Below are 20879 nucleotides of genomic sequence, written 5' to 3' on the forward strand. Positions count from 1 at the left end.
AGGGTCCCTAACTTGTCGGGGGGGGGGCAGAGACACAGAGGAGACCTGAAATGCAGGACAAAACTGTATCAATACAGGACGTAGCATTTCACATTTAAATGCAGGGCAACCCAGCATTCGGTGGCAACCCCAGTGGGCATGCCAAAGAGGGAGTGGGGATATCTTCACCCAGTGTACATTACTGGATTTGTTTTCCTGCATCAAACTCCCATTCAACGAAACTTTCTCCATCGCGTGTCACAAAGCTGGTCTCAAAGGTACACATCGCAGCTTAAAAACTGATGGGATCTGATGGAAGCTAGTTTGAGGGAAAGCGTATCAAAGAGGAATATTTTGAAATAAACTACAGAATACCTATGGATTGTGGCTAATGCCGTGTGCATTGGACTTTAAACAACAGCAGCGGGAGCGCACTGAGGCCACAGTAAGCGGTAACGTGTACACAGCCTGTGTTGCTGGCGTAAATTCCCACTACGGCTCACCTTTGCATACAAATATGCATTTATCTTTCACTGCGATCCTGCTCAGAAGTAAGACCTCTATCTTTCAAGTGAAAGTTTTTGCAGTTAAGTGGATATAGGACTGCAGGCTTTATCAGCATGTTAAAAATACATAAATACAGGAGTATAACATCATTAGATGAGTGTGGCTTGTATCTATAAAAGTGGGTTTTTTCATTTTAATAAGATTCTTTATTACAAAACAATTTACGTAGAACAACACTTCATTTGACATTACATACCCTTTAACTTCCGATTCACCTCATTGTGCTTTTTATATCTTACTAGTGTATACGCTCCTGCCAACCTAGCAGTTTGAAAGCACGTCAAAATGCAAGTAGATAAATAGGAACCGCTACAGCGGGAAGGTAAATGGCGTTTCCGTGTGCTGCTCTGGTTTGCCAGAAGTGGCTTTGTCATGCTGGCCACATGACCTGGAAGCTATACGCCGGCTCCCTCGGCCAATAATGTGAGATGAGCGCGCAACCCCAGAGTCGGTCACGACTGGACCTAATGGTCAGGGGTCCCTTTACCTTTACCTAGTTGAATGGTAACTTTATCTAGTTGAATGGACCACACTAGAAGCACCCTTTCCACCTGAACATTAGGTAACCGTTATCTCACACCATAATGTAAGAATTGGTACTTTATTTTTAGCAATGCTTAGTCAGGTTTTTTTTTAAAAAAAGAAAATGACAAAAGCTGGCTGTGATTAACTGGGAGCCATTTAAACAAATTGATGCAAACAAATTTAAAATATCTGGAAGGCACCAGGTTGGGTAAGCCTGTTATATCTGCCCATTATATGCGGAGTGTCCTATTCATGGCTCACATGAATAGGACACTCCTGTTGCAGTCATCAAGGGATGGATTTACACGTGTGAACGTATGCAGAGGGACGCTCTTTGCCGGGGCGCGAGCTTTTACCCTTTACTTCCCGAAGAGAGACAAATTCATAGAATACAGAATCGTAAAGTCGGAAGGGACACCAAAGGTCCCATAGTCCAACCCTCTGCGATGCAGGAATCTCAACTAAAGCATCCACGACAGATGGCCATCCAACCTGCAAGGAAGGAGAGTCCACCACCTCTCGTGGGAGTCTGTTCCACCGTCAAACTGCTCTTAATGACAGAAAGTTATCCCTGATGTTTCGTCCGAATCTCCTGCCTTGCCATTGGTTCGAGTTCTGCCCTCCAGAGCGGAGAGAAAACAAGCTTTCTCCCATCCTACATTTCGGACATTTCGGAGCGCCATTAGGGGGCGCTCGAATGCAATAGAACGTTCCCCGGGAAGGGGAGAGTCACGTGACTTGACAGCCGGGCACACAGTCGCTTTTTTCGTTTTTGCAAAGCCTTGGGGGAGGGGGGCTCCTGCTGCCATGGCTGCGATTGGGAAGGCCCTGTCACCCCTTTACCAGCACTCGGGACTCGAGACTAACCTCAGCAGGGTCAGCTTTCTGGGGGCTCGGCTACCCCCAGAGGTGGAAGCGATGGTCAGGAGCGTTCGGGAGCTGGACAAGGAAACCTTTCGTAAACTCCTCAAAGGTAAACAAACGCTTTCCCGGCAAGACAGGTAGAGGGGTGGGAATCAGTGCCCTCAGGGAACGAGTTCTTCCCTTTGAAAGTTTATCCTGCTTAGGCGCTGGTTAGCTTAACCTCCGTCCAGCATTCCTAAAGTGGGCCTAGTCGCAGGCTCTGCCTGCCCCTTTCCTCACACTCCTATCAATTGCTCTCGACAGCAGGCCATCTTGCTGTTACTGCTTTTCTGCTTCTAACTTAAGTTTCTTGCAGATGGTTTCCAACGCTGCGATGTGAAACTGACTAGTTAATGTGATGGCCACAGGAAATATTGTTAATCAGTTTTGCCGTTAAAACAGTTAATTGCGCTTCTTATACACTGGGTGGTTTTATTTTACTTGCATATTTCCATTTGTTGCAATCTGCCGGCCAGTTGCTTATCCCCCTTTCCTGGGCAAGGTTCTGGAGCAAGTGGTTGCACACCAGATCCAGGCGCTTCCTGGATTGGGGTTTCAGCCTGGTTTTGGCACAGAAACTGCTTTGGTCGCCCTGTATGATGACCTTTGTCAAGAGAGAAACAAGGGAAACATGTCCCTGTTAATTGTTCTCGACCACTTAGCAGCTTTCGATACCATCAACCATGGTATCCTTCTTGAGTGACTCTAAACTAGGGGTGGGTGGCACCACTTTGTGGTGGTTCCGGTCCTACTTGGATGGTCTTCCCCAGAGGCTGTTACTTGGGGAATGCTTTTCAGCCCTGTGAAACCTTCAATGTGGGGTACCGCAGGGCTCAATCCTATCCCCCAGGTTGTTTAACGTCTACATGGAACCTCTGGGTAGGGTTATCCAGAGGTTTGGAGTACGTTGTCAGGAGTATTATTTCTCACCTCTATCTGCAGGTGAGACAGCGGAAGTGTTGGACCAGTGTTTTGCCTCGGTAATGGACTGGATGAGAACCAACAAACTGAAGCTCAATCCAGATAAGACTGAGGCATTGTTAGCTGGGTGTTCCCTAGACCAGATGGGTAGGAGATCACCTGCTCTTGATGGGGTTATACTTCCCCTGAAGGAGCAGGTTCACAGCTTGGGGGTACTCCTGGATCCTTTGCTGTCGCTTGAGGCTCAGGTGGCCTCAGTGGCCCAGAGCACCTTCCATCAGCTTTGGATGGTGGCCCAGCTATGCCCCTATCTGGACAGGGATAGCCTAACTACTGTTGTCTATGCTCTGGTAACCTCAAGGTTAGATTACTGCAATGTGTTATACCTCTGAAGACAGTTTGGAAACTTCAGCTGGTTCAGAATACAGCGGCCAAGTTGTTCACTGGAACAAGGCGGTTTGAGCATATCACACCGATCCTGGTCCGACTGCAGTGGCTACCAATTAGTTTCCGGGCCAGATTCAAAGTGCTGTAAAGGCTTTACCTGTAAAGCCTTCAATGACTCAGGACCACAATACCTCAAGGTCCGCCTCTTTCCATATAAACATACCCACACCCTGAGAGCATTATCTGAGGTTTTCCTTTGTGTGCCTCCCCCTTGAGAGGTCCAGAGGGTGGCAACACAAGAACGGGGCCTTCTCTGCAGTGGCTCCCCATCTGTGGAATGCTCTCCCCAGGGAAGTTTGCCTGGCGCCTTCATTATATACCTTTAGGCGCCAGGCAAAAGCGTTCCTTTTTAACCAGGCCCTTGGTTGATATAATTTTCATACTATGCCCTTTAAAAAGGGGTTGTGGGGGGGGCTATTGGGTTGTTGTTTTTCTTTTTATTATATATTTTGTGGTTTAATATCTTGATTTTATTCCTTGAAATGCCCTGAGACACCCAGGTATTGAGCAGTATATAAATTCAATACATAAAAAATAAAATAAAATCTGCTTTGCAATTAAAATAGTGAATTGCACTTCTTTCAGTTGAAGAAGTGTGCATCAAAATGGACATATTGGTAAAAATAATATACAAAACTGCATTACATTTGGTTGCTTGCAAATATGTGTACATAAGTCAACACTGCATGTAAAAATGTGTTTATTAGGGAAACTTCACACTAAAATACTGATGCATTTTCATGAGTTTTGTTTTAAAGCAAATTGCTGCAAAATGAGGAGAACTGAATTTAAGATTGGAAAAATGAGAAACTGAGAGAACCATAATTGCCTGGTTACTATGCTGGTTCCTGATTTGAAGTTGTCTTTTTTCCAGTGTTGCTGTGATATAGTCTCTTTAGGATTGGCTTGTTGGTTGCGTGGGAACTTGTTAGAAGTCCTGGAATAATGAGCCTAAACACAGGTGCCTCTCATATTCGTTGAACTGACTGTGATTGATTCTCAATTAAACTTCTGGCCAGGTGACAGGACAATCTTAAAGCAGATTAAGAGCTTTGAGAATTTAAGGAAGAAAAGTCAGTTGATCCAGGGACTGTCCACATATATATTGGCCTATTCCAACCTCTTTTTCTTTATGGTGAGTGCTATTGCCCAGGCTGCCCAGAAAAAGCATTTTGGCTTCAGAAATTCATTCTGATTGTGTAAAGCAGAGGTTTCCAACCCTTTTGAGTCCACGGCTCCCTTGACCAACTGCATTCTTCCTGCGTCACCCCCACGGAGCTCAGGAGCCAGCTATGTCACCCCTTGCCTGCAGAGCTGGCAGCCTCCCACCTGTTTTCAAACACTCCCTTGTGGAGTGTCCCTCCCAACCTAATCTCCTCTCCCCTTTCCTTGGGAGTCCTCTGGGCAGCAGCTGCTGCACCCCCTGGTCTCTGAGTCCCCGCCAGCCCCAAAGAGAGGTGCCTCTTCACATTGTCCCACAGGGCCTGGCAGAGGATGCCCCCAGCCTTAGTGGCCCAATGGAGAGTGGCCAAAGGTGAGTGTTAGGCCAGCACCTTACCTTGGCAGGCAGCAGTGGGTGCTGCGGCCCTGCCCCTTCAGCACCAAGCACTCAGCTCCCAGGCAGGCCTTGCACACAGCAAGCACAAGAAAGGCTGGCGCAGCGCCTGCCTGCCTGGCCTCCCACTTGTCTGTCCATTCCCGACAGCAAGGGCTGGAGGACTAGCTGGCTGGGCTCTCTTACCCACATGCTTGCTTACTCATCTTCTGGCAACCAGCACTCCCTGGCCAGCCCCAGAGGCACCATTCGCCTGGGGAGCTGCAACAAACAGCTGGGCAAGCTGGGGCAGGGGCAGAGATGCAAGAGGGCATCAGGGGAGGGAAGCAAGGAAAGAGGGACAGAGGCCAGGGGTTGCTTGCGTCACCCATGACCATCCTTCAAGGGTTTCACAGCGCACTGATTGAAACCACTAGTGTAAATAAAATATTACATAGAATTCTACAGGATCGAGTATTAGTGTGTGAAAACAGTCCAGATCAAATGATTCCCAGGCATGCACCTCCAGATAGTGGAGCTGTCAGGTGCCCTACAGGCGCCCAGGCATCTTCACTTGGTCACAAGTGGTCAAAAGCCAGGTGCAAAATGTGTCTGGCACCTGGCTAATTTCAAACACTGATTCCATTTCCTGCCCCTGCACACCCCTAACATTCTATGGCAGGCATCCCCAAACTGCGGCCCTCCAGATTTTTGGCCTCCAACTCCCATGATCCCGAGCTAACAGGACCAGTGGTCAAGGAAGATGGGAATTGTAGTCCTAAACATCTGGAGGGCTGAAGTTTGGGGATGCCATAAAGTATGCTCAGTCCTCATTAGGCTGGATTTGGGGGGGGGGGTATAAAATGGTTGCCCCCTCATTGAAATGTGTTTAGGATTTTTCAACCCTTTTTTCTTCTGTTCTTTGCAAACCTTGGTGTTTCCCTGAGTATACTGATACCTCTCTTGTTTCTCAGTTTCCAGGTTTGGGTTTCGATCCTGTTGGCACTCAGCAGCTGCATTTGCTGCTAGAGGGAGCAGTTATCCACAGTAGTGGGAATAAATGGGGCCAGTGCTTTTTTTCTGGGCTGATGCAGGGGCACACACATACCTCTAAACATTTTGTGAATCTTTGTACTTTTGTCTATTTGCTGTATTTCCCCCCCCAATTTGAACTATAAAAATGGTGATTTTCTTGAGTCAAAATGAGAGTACCCCTAAACATTTTTTCAAACAAACAAACAAACTGAATGGGACTATTCCGAAAGTTCTTTACTGCTAAACCACATGGTTATGTTCTGCCTCCACTGTTCAAGGTAGTTTGCCTCTGAATACCAGTTGCTGAGAGTGACAAGTGGGGAGAGTGGCGTTGTGCTCAGGTCCAGTTGGCAGGCATCTGGTGATGGCCATAGTGAGATCAGGATGCTTGACTAGAAGGGCCATTCTTCTTAAGTTTGTATGCTGTTTCCCATTTAAATTTCCCTCCCCTCTTTTGTGCACAAACCTCCTCCTTTAAATCACAACTAGATGGCATCAGATCCCTAGATGTTGCTGCCGTTGCAGAGTCGCCTGTGATTTCCAGGAGGCTTCTGATCATGGTGAAATTATGTGATTGCACTTGCGGGACTCTGCCAAAGTTGATAATAACTTAACCTTTATCGTTACTTTGCTGAACAGTCACTGTCAGCGCCTTGGAAGGAAAAGACTGCAAAGAGCTGGTGAAGGTGATTGCCGAGAGTGCAAAACTATCGGATGAACAGCTCGCTGTCCTCATCTCTGGAATGTATACTCTCCTGCAAGCCGCCCTGAGGCTCCCCACAGCGTCTCTGAAGCAAGAAGTGAGTAGAAGGCATACACAATCCTCAATAAAAACTATGTATGTGCTAAACTGTGAGACGAGCAAGATGGTAGCTCCAAAAAAGGGATAGGGAACCTGTGAACCTCCAGATGTTTTAATAGGGCCATAGCTCAGTTGTAAAGCAATTGCTTCACGTGCAGGAGGTCTCAGGTTCAATTACAGGTTAGGGCAGGGAAATGATTCTGCCTAAAATCCTAGAGAGCTGCTGCCTGTCAGTGAAGACAGACAGTACTGAGCTAGCTCTGGCAGGGGACACAAACACCTTTTTCTGGGGCAGTTTGTCCACCTTTGCTCCCCACTCTATACTCAGCTCTCACCTCTGGCTCCTAGACGCTGTCAGCATGCGACAGAGGCCACACCCCGGGAACGATTTCAACTGGCCAGGTGTGTGGTGTCAGCCACCCATGGAAGCTGCCTGTCACCCAGACTTGGGATACTCCCACCCTGAGGTTTGGATGCATCAGTTGCTGGGGGAGGGGTGGCGGCAGTGGGGCGGTTTCACTATCTTCTAGATCCCTTTTCAGTTTCCCAGACGTCTGAGGGGCACCCACCCTTGTTCTTGCAGAATCTCCTTGAACTCTCCTTGTCTTTTCATTTTGCAGGTTTTTAAAGAAGACCTACATGAGCTCAGGTATGCCTGGTTTTGGTCAATCTGCCAGGTGCTTGCGTCAGACATATGATAGATAAGTAGTTGCTGAAAACCAAGGGGGGGGGGAGAGACTGCATCCCCATGGTGGGTGATACCAGGTGCAAAAGTGGTTGGAGCAACAGGTGTGACTCGTACCTTTTGTACAGTAGACTGAATTTCTGTTCTCTCTTTCTCCATGTGGCACACACAAATACTTCTACCTCCCCCTCTCCGACCAGGAAAGCAAGAAGCATTATCACGGTTGAGAAATACTTTCCAGCTAGGAATGCATACCTGAGGGTGGCACAGTGCAGGGGCAGGGACCTGGAAAGACTCACAGGGGGCAGATGGAGAGGCTTGAAGGGCCACATTATGCCTGCAGGCTTGAAGCTCCTCACCCCTGCCATAGAGCCCCTTCATGTGTTACTTGGATGAAGCAGGTCTCCACACGTTGATGGGAGCAGTGGTTGGGGAACGCCCTCAAGCATCCTTAAAGCATGGGCTTCAAGGCATTTTGGAACCACAGCCAGACCTGGTCCAGGAGCTCAGGGGAACCTAAATTGCAGGTGCCCATTCTCAACACATGGATATTGTGAGCGGGGCTAGTCAAGTGTGTGTGATGTCAACAGGCAGCACCTACATTCCAGAGCACATAGAGGGGGCTCCGCTGCCCTCTGCAAAGAGAGAATAGTGAGGGCTTGGAAACGGGGCAGGTTTTCTTAAAATTGCACAAACAGTTGATCACTCAGTGTTAGTGGGAGAAAAAGAAGACATAACGTTAGGCCACAGTTAGACATACACACACAGAAAGAGACAGAGAGAGGCACACATAGGAAGTGGTTCTGACAGTCGAAGAACTTGACGGATTTCAGGTTTCAGTTGTAGGCTGCTAGGCTTACTCCAACCAGCTGAAACACAAAGCGCAATGGTCAAGAGTGTTGGACTAGGACCTGGGAGAGCGGGGTTCGAATCCCCACTCAGCCATGAAGCTCACTGTGTGACCTTGGGCCAGTCACCATCTCTTCGCTTAACCCACCTCACAGGGTCATTGTGAGGAATAAATGGGGCGGGGGGGGGCATATGCACCACCTTTGAGATCCCTGGAAGATAAAGGCAGTCTATAAAATGCAATAAATAAATAAAACTTTAAGCGGGGGCCCCACCCACAATGTAACACTTAAATCACCATGATATCATTTTAAACAAGCATCCTAGTAACTCTAGTTTGCTATAAGGGTACAGAGGGTCAGGAGATACCCCACCACTAGGGTTGCCAGACTCAATAGAGGACAGGACTTCTGTGCCTTTAATTGCCCTGCTCTCTTTTGAGTCTGGAAATCTTAAAGAGAAAACAGCAGACCCTTTGCTTGGAAATTAAACAAAGGGTCTGCTGGTTTCTCTTCAAGGTTTCCAGACTCAAAAGAGAGCAGGGCAATTAAAGGCACAGAAGTCCTGTCCTCTATTGAGTCTGGCAACCCTACCCACCACACACACACACACACACATTCCCATCACATAGTCACAATTCCCAGAGTGCTTTAATAATCAATCCCTTATCCCAGGGGACTCCATGAAGTTTAGCTGTATGAGGGAAATAGGGGCATCCTAGCAGCATCCTTAACTAACTACAGTGCTTCGGGTGAAGCCATACCTGGTTAAAATGGTATCGTAACGCTTTTGCTGTATAGTTTAGAAGTGGGCTTGGTCTCTGCTTCATCTCAGTTTTCAGACAGGCTAATTCAGTAGCCTGTTAATATTACAAATCAGCTGATGAAATATGGCTGGCATCTTCTTTTCCCCACCCCCACCCACAACTATCACAAAAGAGATTATTGGTGCTTAGGAGAGAAGCATTGCCCTGCCGTCCCACTCAGATGGAATTTTGCATGTAATAGTTTACTAATGAGCTCACTGGAAGCCAGGAGAATCACCCTGATGTTGTATAACATGTCCTTTTTTTGGATGTGGTGCTGAGTGCATGTTATATAGAAGAGAGTGAGAGATGGACCTCTATCAGTTCTTCTAAATTGTATCTTTCTCGCATGCATGTAATTACCCACTAATACCTTCACACACACACACACACACACTTTTTATTGTTGTTAATAGCAAGACAGTTGGTATTTCTGAAAGAGATGCCCTGTCCTACTTTTAAAACATTTCCTTCTGTTTTCAAAGGACGGTGATATAACAAGCAGAATCCGCCTGTATTGTCTGGGTGTGATCGCTTGTTCTAATTAGCAAACAAAACATGCCATTTGTTACGTGGACTTAGTCAAAATCTCTGCCGGGTGGTGCAGAGCAGAGGCTTTGCATAAGCACTAAAGTGCTGCAGAGCCTGCCTTTCAAACATCCTGCCATTGGACATAGCATGAGAGAGAACTCGAGACCTGCTGGCAAAGATTTGGCTGGGGTTTAAAAATGCATCAATGCATGCATCAGCGCTGTTGCATTAATGCTGCATCATACCACTTTAAACAACCATGGCGTGCCCCCAAAGAATCCTGGACACTGTAGTTTGTTAAGGGTGCTGAATGTTGTTCAGAGATACACCCACCTCTTGACCTGCCTAGGGCTACAATACTCAAAGAGTTCCTTGGCAAGATGGATTGATTGTTAAACCACTCTGGGAGTTGTAGCTCTGTGGATGGGATAGGGGTTTCCTAAATGCCAGTTCCCAGGATTCTTTGGGGAAAACGATGGCTGTTTAAATTGGTATGATACCACTTTAAACATATAGTACAGACCAGGCATAGTCAACCTTGGCTCTCCAGATGTTTTGGAACTACAACTCCCATGATCCTTAGCTAACAGGGCCAGTGATCGGGGATCATGGGAGTTGTAGTTCCAAAACATCTGGATAGCCATGGTTGCCTATGCCTGGTACAGACTGAGCCACAGTCTTTTCTTTCTGCCTCCATCACCAGCTACGTTGGTGAACTGTTGGCTCCCAAACCTCTTCACCTCTTGCCTCCTCTCCTACCCTGAAGTTCTGGGTGAAGTTTTCGCTCAGCTAGGGAAACTTTCCTGTTCCATTTACTCATCTTAAAAAAAAAAGTATATCCCACTTTTCACCACCTGGGGCCCAAACCAATTTACAAAATACAATATACAGAATTCAAAACAGAAATTGAACATTAGAGGATTAAAACATTGGAGAAGCATTTGTGATACAAAAGCAGCTGTCTAAGACGCTTAGGCTGAAATACACAACTGTAACCAAAATCTCTCTTTAAAAACTTCATTCTATATAGTTTGACCAAAAGTTTCTTGTGCTGGCTTTCCTTAGGGGGGACTTTATAAAAAGCAATTCCACATCCAGTAAACTACTATATTTTCTTCCTTTAATAATTGGGAGGAGGACATACATCACATTGGTGATTGTGTGCTGTTTGCCTCAATTTGCTCTTTTTTTTTTAAAGGATTCCAGAAGACTTCATTGTGGACTTCGCCACTGTAGTCTTTGGAAACAGGTAAGTTTGCAGATTTTCAGTCTTTTCCTTTCCCTTTCTTGAAATTTGCATCATTCCGTAACCTATATTTCTTTCCACAAGAAATTCTTATTCTTATTCTTTCTTATTCTTTCATTTAATATATTTCTGAACCAGCCATTCATCAGAAAGTTTATTGGTTCTGCCTTGGAAAGACTTTAAGGAGGGGGAATTAGGGGGCCTATGTTCCTTAGTCCTTAGTCATGCCAGTATACCTTACTCTTTAGATTATTCACTGAAGTCATACTCTGGTTTTCCCAGTTCATTGCCTCTGGAGAAATGTTGGCGAACACTGGCCCTGGGGCCAAATGTGGCCCTCCCAACCCCTCTGTCTGGCCCTTGGGATTCTCTCCAGGCCACACACCCTCCTTATGCCACACTCCTTCCCTATGCCATACCAGTGTCTTGCTGCACACCCTCCTTGAGTGTTTTTGTCTGGCTGGAATTTGCTTTTAAACTCTGGCCATTTCTCTTGCTTGCCTGAATGAAGGTGGGCAGAGAGGTGAGTGTGTGCAGAAAGTTAGCTTGGAATACAAAGGTAAAATTTGCTTTTGCCTCTCGAGCTGCTTTTGCCTCTGATCCTGCCCACTGCTGGGTGTGGCCCCCCTGGAAAATTGTCCAGAAGGGAATGTGGCCCTTGGGGTACAAAGGTTCCATTGCACCACTGTTCTGAAGAGTCTCGCTCCTGCTTTCTTGAGTGCCGTTTCCTTTCCCCCCCCCCCTCACCAACAGGCAACCTGCTCTTGAAGAGGCCATTCAGAAGCAAGCCAGTAAGCTGCCTAGAATCGAAGACTTCAAGTGGAGGGTAGATGTGGCCATTTCTACCAGGTACAGGATATATGAAGCCCATGCCTGAATTTTGAGTGGGTGTCTGTGGAGGCTGGCCCAGTTTGGGCAGAAGGGAAAGTACCCCGCCAAACTCAAATTTCCCCTCAGCCAGGCCCCACCTGATTAGGAAAACATGAGCATGAAGATTATGTGTTACTTCCAATAGCTGGGGGTCATGAGAAAGAGTGTGTCCTTCTTGCAGGCTTCCCTTGGGCCTCAGGGTGGCCTCTGTGAGAACGGAATGCTGGACTGGACAGGCCTTTGGTTTCATCCAGCAGAGCCGCTGCAATCTTTAAAAATAAGCACCTTCTCAGGCTCCTGTTCAGCACATTTACACACACACAGAGAAAAATCCTAACCACCAGGACAGATGTAAACCCAGAGGGACCCCGATCATGTTCTTGTTGCCAATTGACAGTCTGCCATTCTCATAGTTGGTAGTTTCCCAGGCCATAATGGACAGGGATGTCGGGAGCTGATCTGCTGAAAGCCAATCAAGCAATCAGTCAATTCATTGTGTATAGCCAAAGGCAGGAGCAAGACCTTCCTCTGAAATCACACGGCATAACCTATAAAAGTTTGCAGCATAAAAAGTTTACAGCATAAATATTTAAAATTAGGAAGCATTAACATAACTGGAACAGAGCAAATTTTGCTACCAGGTGTGTAATTTGTAGATCTTTTATCAGCTAAGCCTAAGCGTTCGACTGTCGCTTCCTGAGGGGGATCAGCCTGAGAATAGGAGATTTAAAAAAGTTGTCTGTGCATTGTATATAAGAAGCAAATCAGCAGGTATTGCATGATATCCTTGACCTGATTGCATCCATGAATGCATTTGCATTCCATATTGGGAATTCCCAGGTGTCTCCCTTCTAAGTATGCTGAGGGCATCTGTTGGAACCTTGGTTCAACAAAGGCTCTACGTAGTTGCGGGAAAGTCAGTGTCTCAAGGTAATCTGCTGGACGTGCTTTACATAGAGAAACCTGACCTGACGGGAGCTGTTGAGGGAGCTTGATCCCTCTGTTTATTTGGAGTCAACAGTGGCTTTTATTATATATTGCGCACCAACGAAAGACTGGAGAACACATAGCTAAATATTCTTCAGCTTAGTTGTTTTGGGAGGTGTAAACAGTCCTTCCTTGGAGAACGTGGGTTCCATTTTTGGGTTTTCTTCCTTCTTGGTTTCCATCCTTTGCCAGCTCCCCCAGAAACTTCCTGTTTATCCTCAGGCAACAGCCTCACTTAGAGGCCCGGGGAGAGTTCATTCTTGGCCATAGAGCTCTTGGCATCTGCTGGTTTCTTTTCTAATTCTGGTAGAGGCCAACTGGCTGGCAGAATGGCACACACAGTGATTCATTTTCCACTTCTGGAGGGGGAGTATAGGAGTTCAACAAGGTTGGCTCCAGAAAGGCCCTTTCTTCAGTTTGGTTGCTATAAGGTCTTTGTCCAGTTTTCAGAGAGACAGGTATCTTTCTCAGCTGATGTGGGGTTGCCATCGTTGTTTTGATAACTTTTAATCAGAACGTTTCCCCACATGCCCTAACTCTATTTAGATCTAATTTTCCATGTTTGAATTATGTGTGCTTTTGGTTTTAAATCAAATCAAATTAAAACCCCTTCAGTTTTAACACCTTTCAACTCCCCTGCTGCCCCCTTTTGTCAATACAAATTCATTAATTTAATTTACAGATTGTCTTCCATATCAGGCTCAAGGCGGTTTACAAGAATAGCCAGAAAAGCAACTAAAGATAGTTTTAAAAGTAAAGCAGTATGAACACCTGAGGCAGAGATTTTCTCATCCAGCTAGAAAACCTTGAATAAACAATAACGCCTCCAGGTTGCTTCCAGGATCGTGTGGTAGGTAAGGGGATGGAAGCTTTCAGTCGCTTTGCAGGGTAGCAGAGAGTGAATTACTGTTTTTGAAACTGCCCAGTTTGACTGGTATCATCATACAATCATCCTGTTTCTAATTAGCTTTATGAAACAGTGTATTTTCAGGAATGCAAAAAAATTCCACAAATGAGAAACGCAGTAGTGGAAAACTGCTCTCGCCTGCCACCCTGTTGACTTCCTGCGTGCTAGTTTGCTGAGAGTGCATCCCTACTGAGGAATGGCAATGCTCCTAACACTTTTCAGAAATGAATCCTACTGCTAGGAGAGAGAGAGAGAGAGCAATAGGTTGCATTCAGCCAAACCTGGGCCCATTGAAATTAATGGGGCAAAATTAGTCATGCACATTAATTTCAGTGGGTCTGCTCTGAGTGGGACTTAGCTGGGACCAGCATTGGGGGAATTAAGGAATTTAGAGGGGGGCAGAATACCAGGTTGAAAGCAGCTGACATCATACTATGGGATAGATTATAATGTTATGGAACCTTTTTTGGCTTGGTGGAAGGACCTTAGATCAGTCCTTGGCATCTCCAGTGAAAAACTTCTCTGATAGGAAGAAGAAAAGGCTTGTTCCTGAGACCTTAAGAGAGCAGTTGCCTGTCACAGTAGGTAATACTGTGTTAGTGGCCCAGCTATTTGAGCCTTTGAAACGGCAGCCCCAGCAGTTTTTCTTTCAGGGTGTGGGGTGTGGTGGGGGAGTGAAGTATGTGAATGATGACGTCACAAGAAACAGTAAGACAATACCAACAATAATGATTATTTAAGCATGTAACCATAGTCTCCAGGAATACATATTGTTTCATGCTTTAAACTGTGGAGTTATTTTATTTATTTATTATTTTATTTGTCTATTAAATCTTATATGCTGCTCTTCCTCAGAGTATCACAAGGCGCTTTGCAGTACACAAAAATACATAGCCTAACAGCAAACACAACAATAACACAGGCACATGCGCGCGCGCACACACACACACACACACACACACACACGGTTAAAAGGCTATAGAGTGTTTAATTAGCCAGAGGCCTGTGAAAAAAGAAGTTTCTGTGCCAAAATGGGCCTAGACCTTCATTGAAATGGTTCTATAAAACCAGTTTCCTCCAAGAGTGCATGGTTTGAAGAACACCTGACAGGGCCATCTTAACCATAGGTGCCAGGGGTGCAGGGCACCCAGGCGCTGGGCTCTCGGGGGTGCCAGGCCAAGAGTCCGGGGCCTGAGAATTGGAATCTGAGGAAGGGCCCGCCCATTGGAGCGCCACGGCAGGCTCTTTTGCTGTGGGTGGCTCTGCGCGAGTGAGCCAGTGAGGCACTGAGACGGCTGGCTGGCTGCAGCCTCCTGTGCGCCTGGGATTGGCGTAGGGCCATGGAGAGGCCTGCCCAGCACACACTGCTCACACCACGAGGCATCCGGCTTCACTCAGTCGCCAACGCCTTGGACTCGTTTGTTGTGCTGGGCTGGGATGTGGGAGTGCGCTGGGCGGATCTTTGCACCCCGATGTCACTTATGCTTAAGACAGCTCTGATACCTGTGTTTTTCATTTAGTGGTTATATCTTAAGAGCATTTGTATTGTATTTTTTACACATATACCCACATTTGCTTACATGTAGAGTCCAGCTGTTGTGGCCTTTAATTGGATCTGGTTTCCTGTCCAGCTTAAAGGCACACATTCCTCTGGAATGTAGCAGGTACTGCCTGGGGGGGGGGGTTGCACTTCATGTGGAGGACTCATGTCCAAGTCTTCCTTGTTCCCCTAGCAGCTCTAATGGTAATAATGTGATTTATTTCAGCTCATTGGCACGGGCTTTGCAGCCATCCATTTTAATGCAACTGAAGCTGTCCGACGGGTCAGCTCATCGCTTTGAAGTAAGTATTGCCGTAGCTAAACAATAGTGGGCTCGCTTTACATTCTTCATATGACAGTGAATAGCTGTTTACTAGGAGTTTTAGAAAGCCTTTGGAAGCAATTTATATTCATGGATTTGTGTGGAGTTCTCTGAAAGACTGCTCTTAAGAATCAGGCATGGGATGACCTGGGCTGCAAAATAAATTAAAGCTCCCAGAGTGCATTGCATTATCTCTATTTCCAATATTCATTGTGTGAGTGCTGTGGTTTAAGAAGTTGAAACAACAGTGCCGAGGCACAAGTGTCTTTGGGAAAACCCCAAGAAGGAGACCCCAACAAGGGCTGAGCTTGATAGGTGAAAAAATGGAATTATACATCTCTTGCTCTTCCGGATTCAGAGAGAAACATGAAAAGCAAATAAGTCTGAAATATCCAACTGAATTGGCTCTGGCTCAGTGATAGAGCATGCCAGTAGTCTCAGGTCCAGTTCCAGGTAGGGCTGAGAATGTCATCCATCTGAAACCTTGGAGAGCCGCTACCGGTCAGTGTAGACAATACTGAGCTACATGGGCGTAGGCAGGAGGGGGCAGTTGCCTCCCCCTAGAAGCAGGGCCGCTGGTGGCCAGCCTGCCCCGCTGCCCCCCGCCGCCCGGTGCCATCTCCCTTCCCCCTGGCTGGCTGTGGGGCAGGTGGAGGGAAAGCCCCAGAGCCGCGCAAAGCGTTTGGCTGGCTTTCCCTCCACCCGCCCCACAGCCAGCCAGGGAGAAGGGAGACGTCCCTTCTAGCCAGCTGGCTGTGGGGCGGGTGGAGGGAAAGGTAGCCAAACGCTTTGCGCGGCTCTGGGGCTTTCCCTCCACCCGCCCCACAGCCAGCCGGCTAGAAGGGACGTCTCCCTTCTCCCTTGCTGGCTGTGGGGCGGGTGGAGGGAAAGCCAGCTTTCCTTCCACCCGCCCTGGCGATCGCAGAGGGGGAGGAGGGGATCGGAACAGCCCGATTTTGGGCTGATCCTGGCGCCCCCTCGCCCCTGCTGATCACGGAGGGGGAGGAGGGGGTCGGAGCAGCCTGGTTTGGGGCTGATCCTGGCGCCCCCTCGCCCCTGCCGGTTGAGGAGGGGGAGGAGGGGGTCGGAGCAGCCCGATTTCGGGCTGATCCTGGCGCCCCCTCACCCCACACGACCATGGCTTTCCTTGCCCCACTGTGGCCCCTCCCCATGCCTTGGGCCCCCCCTTGCCCCTTGCCCCCCCCCAATTTTGATCCTGGCTACGTCCCTGCTGAGCTAGATAGACCACCAGTCTGACTTCATATAAGGCAGCTTCATGTGTTTACTGTTTCCCTTACATTTAGGTTGGGATCCTATACATACTTACCTGGGAGTAAGTCCCATTGAGCTTAAGGTACTTCCATCTGAGCAGATCTTCATAGGAGTGCACTTCTTATGTATTCACCTTAATGGTTTATCCAGCTCGCATTTAATTGCATTTTAAAAATAAAATAAAATCTTTAAGATTCCCATGAGACTACACTTAAGCCTGCCACTTACGCACATCCATCAGTCAGTCAATCAATCAATCAATCAAAGTGTATTTGTTGTTGCGACCATCTCCTGGTCATTTCATCCAAAAAGGAAATACAGACTATACCAGAATTATATTCCTACATAATAGGAAATAATTGGTTTGTAGTGTGTTAGGCATTGTTTAATCAAAACATTCTCCTCCAAAAGCTACAGCTGGATGGAGAATCAGCTCATCATCACAGAAGAAATTCAGCTGAGTGTGGGCCCTCCATATGTTGTTGGTCAACCATTTCTGAGGAGTGTATGGGGTGTTAGGGGAAAGGTAGCACCCCTGGCGGGGGACACATCGTGCTCCTTCTATGGTAGCTTGTCCACCCTGCACTCAGCTCTCACCTGTGGCTCCTAGAAACTGTCAGCATGTGACAGCAGTCACAACTCAGAAAACTGCTTCAACTGGCTGGCTAAACTAAGTGAGGGTAGCCAAAGGGTCTCAAACCCTTGGTGAATTAGGGGCTTCCCCTGCATGCAAGGACAGGCTCTAGCAGATTGAGATGTAAACACTTCTGGGTCCGCGGCCGTCACTCGCTGAAGCGGTCGTAAACAGAGGTAGGTGTAAACCGAGGTTTGACTGTAATTCTCCAGAGAGCAAGTTCTCCTTTTTGCCTAAATTTGATTTGAAAATCCATAATGTAGGTCACGGCTGGGTAGCCTTCCAGATGTTGTTGGAATCCAGCCCCTATCAGCAGCACACACACCCCAGCATCATCAAATATTCAGGGACGATGGGAGTTGAAGTCTAGCAACATCTGGAGGGCCACAGGTTTCCCAGCACTGATGTAGATCCTACAAAGCTTAATCTGGAGTATGAAGTTTGTGATGTGAGAGGTATTGAACAGTGTGTCTCAAACCTGGGTCTCCAGCTGTTTTTTGGACTACCACTCCCATCATCCTTAGCTAGCTGGACCAATAGTCAGGGATGGTGGGGACTGTAGTCCTAAAGCAGCTGGAGATGCAAGCTTGGAAGACCTTGGTATAGAATCATAGAGTTGGATGGGACCCTGAGGGTCTTATAGTCCAGCCCCTACAATGCAGGATTCTTGCCCAATGTGGGGCTCAAACCCACAACCCTTACATTATGAGTCACGTGCTCTACCTACTGAGCTGTATGTTTGGCAGCAGGGAGATAAGCAGTCATTTCCACAGATTATCTCTAATTTAGTTCATGAATCTAATGAAGGGATTTGGCAAATAGATGAGGAAAATCCTTAGTGCTGTTGGCAGGCTGAAAGAGAAATTGATCCTGAGCTATCACATTTGTCTAAGTCAGCACACTCATGTGCTAAGTGGCCAGGTCAGATCCTGTACTCTCCAGGAGGTGGGGGAAACACAGAAGTTGCTGAAAGTGCGGCTTTTCTTTATACAAAGTTATGCAACCAGCTTGTTTGTTTTGTTCTGGAGTTTTTTAGGAGGTTGTTCCATCAAAGGAACGTGAAAAGGTTTTTTTCATGTTTTTCATTACAAACATTTGTGTTTGTTTTTTTTAAAAAAGTATTTTGGAAAGTTGTTCATTCAGGCACCTTTTAAGATATCATTAGCACATTTTGTGTATTTATTCCTGAGGAGCAAGTTTTCTCCTACGTTTGGATATAGTTGGAAGCAATTTTCAAGCAAGATGGCAAGCTAAATGTTTCAAAACTGATTTTAACCACTGACTTCAAAACTGCACCGATATTTTGGTATCTTTGAATTCCTGAGTAACAAATGCAGCGCTGCTGCTAATAAATCTAGCAGTTAGATCTGCTGTTGATATTCAGTTTTGATGACAGACTTAATGGCACAACCTTGTACAGTGGTACCTCGAGTTACGAATGACTCGACTTACAAAATATTCGACTTACGAAGTAAAATAATTGGCAAACACTTACAATTTTTTTCAACATCCGAAGGCTGAATCGGGGCCTTGCTGCCGCTGCAGGGCCTCAGGCCGGATCGCTGCCAGATCGGGCCCTCTCCGCCACCGCTGGCCTCAGGCCGAATCGCTGCTAGCTCCCGCCCGGCCGGATCGTGCTTTCTCTGCCGCTGCCCCGGCCTCCCGCCACCCCCCCCCAGCTGCCATAGGGCTGGATCGGGCCCTCGTCGTCGCTGTCGCCGGCCTCCCGCCGCCCCCAGCTGCCATAGGGCCGGATCGGGCCCTCGCAGCCGCCTCGCAACCGGCCTTTAAAGTGCATTTTTTAAAGGCCCGGAACGAATTAATCCATTCCCAATGCATTCCTATGGGAAACATTGTTTCTACTTACAAATGTTTCTACTTACAAATGTGCATTTGGAACAGATTAAATACGTAAGTAGAGGTTCCACTGTACTTGCGTACTGGTTGAACGTTATTATTATCTGCAGAGGGGAGAGCTCTCTTGGTAGATCCCTCACCCTCAGGGAATGACAGTTTGGGAAAAGGCATTCTCTGTGGCAGCCTCTAAATCAGGCACCCCCAAACTTTGGCCCTCCAGATGTTTTGGACTACATTTCCCATCATCCCTGACCACTGGTCCTGTTAGCTATGGATCATGGGAGTTGTAGGCCAAAACATCTGGAGGGCCGCAGTTTGGGGGTGCCCGCTCTAAATTGTACAACTTCTTTCCTATCTGGCACCCTCGTTATGCAGCTTCTGACGTCTCACCTTATTGCCCCTAGCCTTTGACAATTAAAATAGTGTGTTGTGTGGGATCCACCCCCTTTCCTGAATTTATACTGTTCTGTTGCATTTGGAAGGGATTTACAGTATGTGTTTTATCATTGTAATGCTGTTAACTTGTTTTTATAATTTCATTTTATAATTTTATAATTTCGTTTTCTGTAATTGCATATTCTCACAAGGAGATGTTGTACCCTGACCTTTCTGGGTATTTTTATATTCCAGGTGCCAGCTGGAAAATTTCAAGAATTAAGGTACAATGTTGCTCTGATCCTGAAGGAGATGAATGACCTGGAGAAAATGAGTGTTCTGAAAATTCAGGACTGAACCCTTTCTGATTAAATTATTGGGGCTTGAAGACATTAGGAGAATCTCACAAGAAACATCATCAAAAAGAAGTTGCTTCTGTTTTGTAATCACATGTATTGCAATGTCACCCTTCAGGGGCGTACCCGGGATAAAAACTGGGGGGGGCAGGGGGGCAATGCACAGTAGGGGAGGGGCCACATGTATCCAAATTTTGCAGTGATCCTCCAAAACAAAGGAGAATGCAAGTAATAGGGAAACATGTGCATCATAATGAATATATTGGTGAAAATAACGTACAAAATGCAGAAATTACTTGCAAAAATGTAATGTCACACAAGAAGCCTTAGAAGAAATGTGCATTGAAAGGGTGCAGGGTTTTTTTTAGGGTTTCATTTTTTTTAAGGAAAAATTTTCAAATTGCTGAAGAAACAACCAAATTTAAGATTAGAAAAATCAGGAAATGGAGAGAAATGAAATGGACAGGTACTCACAATACTGCATCACTGTGTTGAGAGATGTTACCGACTGACAAGCCTAGGAAAGCTTGCAGTGGGAGTGAATTTCAGAAAACACATGGGAGTCCTTTTCCACATCCCATAAAAATTGAGAATGTCAGCAAAAAGGAATCTAAGCGTCATTTTTCATGTGTGCCGTTTTTTGCATAGTCAGTTGCTGCTGTTTAACGTGGTGAGCGCAAACAAACTATTATTATTATTATTATTATTATTATTATTATTATTATTATTACGCTCTGCTCCCTTGCATTCTAAAGTGGTACAATTCCAGTAAGTGTTTATTACGTGCTTTTCATTATGTGCATAGATTGCCCTAGGCACAAGCCACCTGCCTATCAAAAACGGAGAGAGGTTTTTCCAGGTACTGTACCACAGCTGTCTGACTCCCTTCCCCCGGAGCCTTGCGAATGTTGAAGTTCCAACATCATTGGA

At 46.6% G+C, this 20879-nt stretch overlaps 1 protein-coding gene across 2 annotated transcripts; it reads left to right on the forward strand.

Annotated features, from left to right (window-relative positions):
* The first annotated feature begins 1846 nt into the window (after positions 1–1846).
* On the forward strand, positions 1847–20554 carry COMMD5 (COMM domain containing 5). Of its 2 annotated transcripts, XM_035113773.3 has the most exons (7): positions 1847–2044; positions 6551–6711; positions 7334–7362; positions 10782–10832; positions 11583–11678; positions 15360–15435; positions 19849–20554. In XM_035113773.3, the coding sequence occupies exons 1-7, from the start codon at positions 1879–1881 to the stop codon at positions 19948–19950; spliced, it is 681 nt and encodes a 226-aa protein (XP_034969664.2). In that variant the 5' UTR covers positions 1847–1878; the 3' UTR covers positions 19951–20554. The 2 variants fall into 2 exon arrangements, with proteins under 2 accessions (XP_034969664.2, XP_034969665.2); XM_035113774.3 differs by lacking the exon at positions 11583–11678.
* The last annotated feature ends 325 nt before the right edge of the window (positions 20555–20879 follow it).

This window comes from Zootoca vivipara, chromosome Z2 (genome assembly GCF_965207765.1).
Source record: "Zootoca vivipara chromosome Z2, rZooViv2.hap1.1, whole genome shotgun sequence".
In the NCBI taxonomy this organism is placed as follows: domain Eukaryota; kingdom Metazoa; phylum Chordata; class Lepidosauria; order Squamata; family Lacertidae; genus Zootoca; species Zootoca vivipara.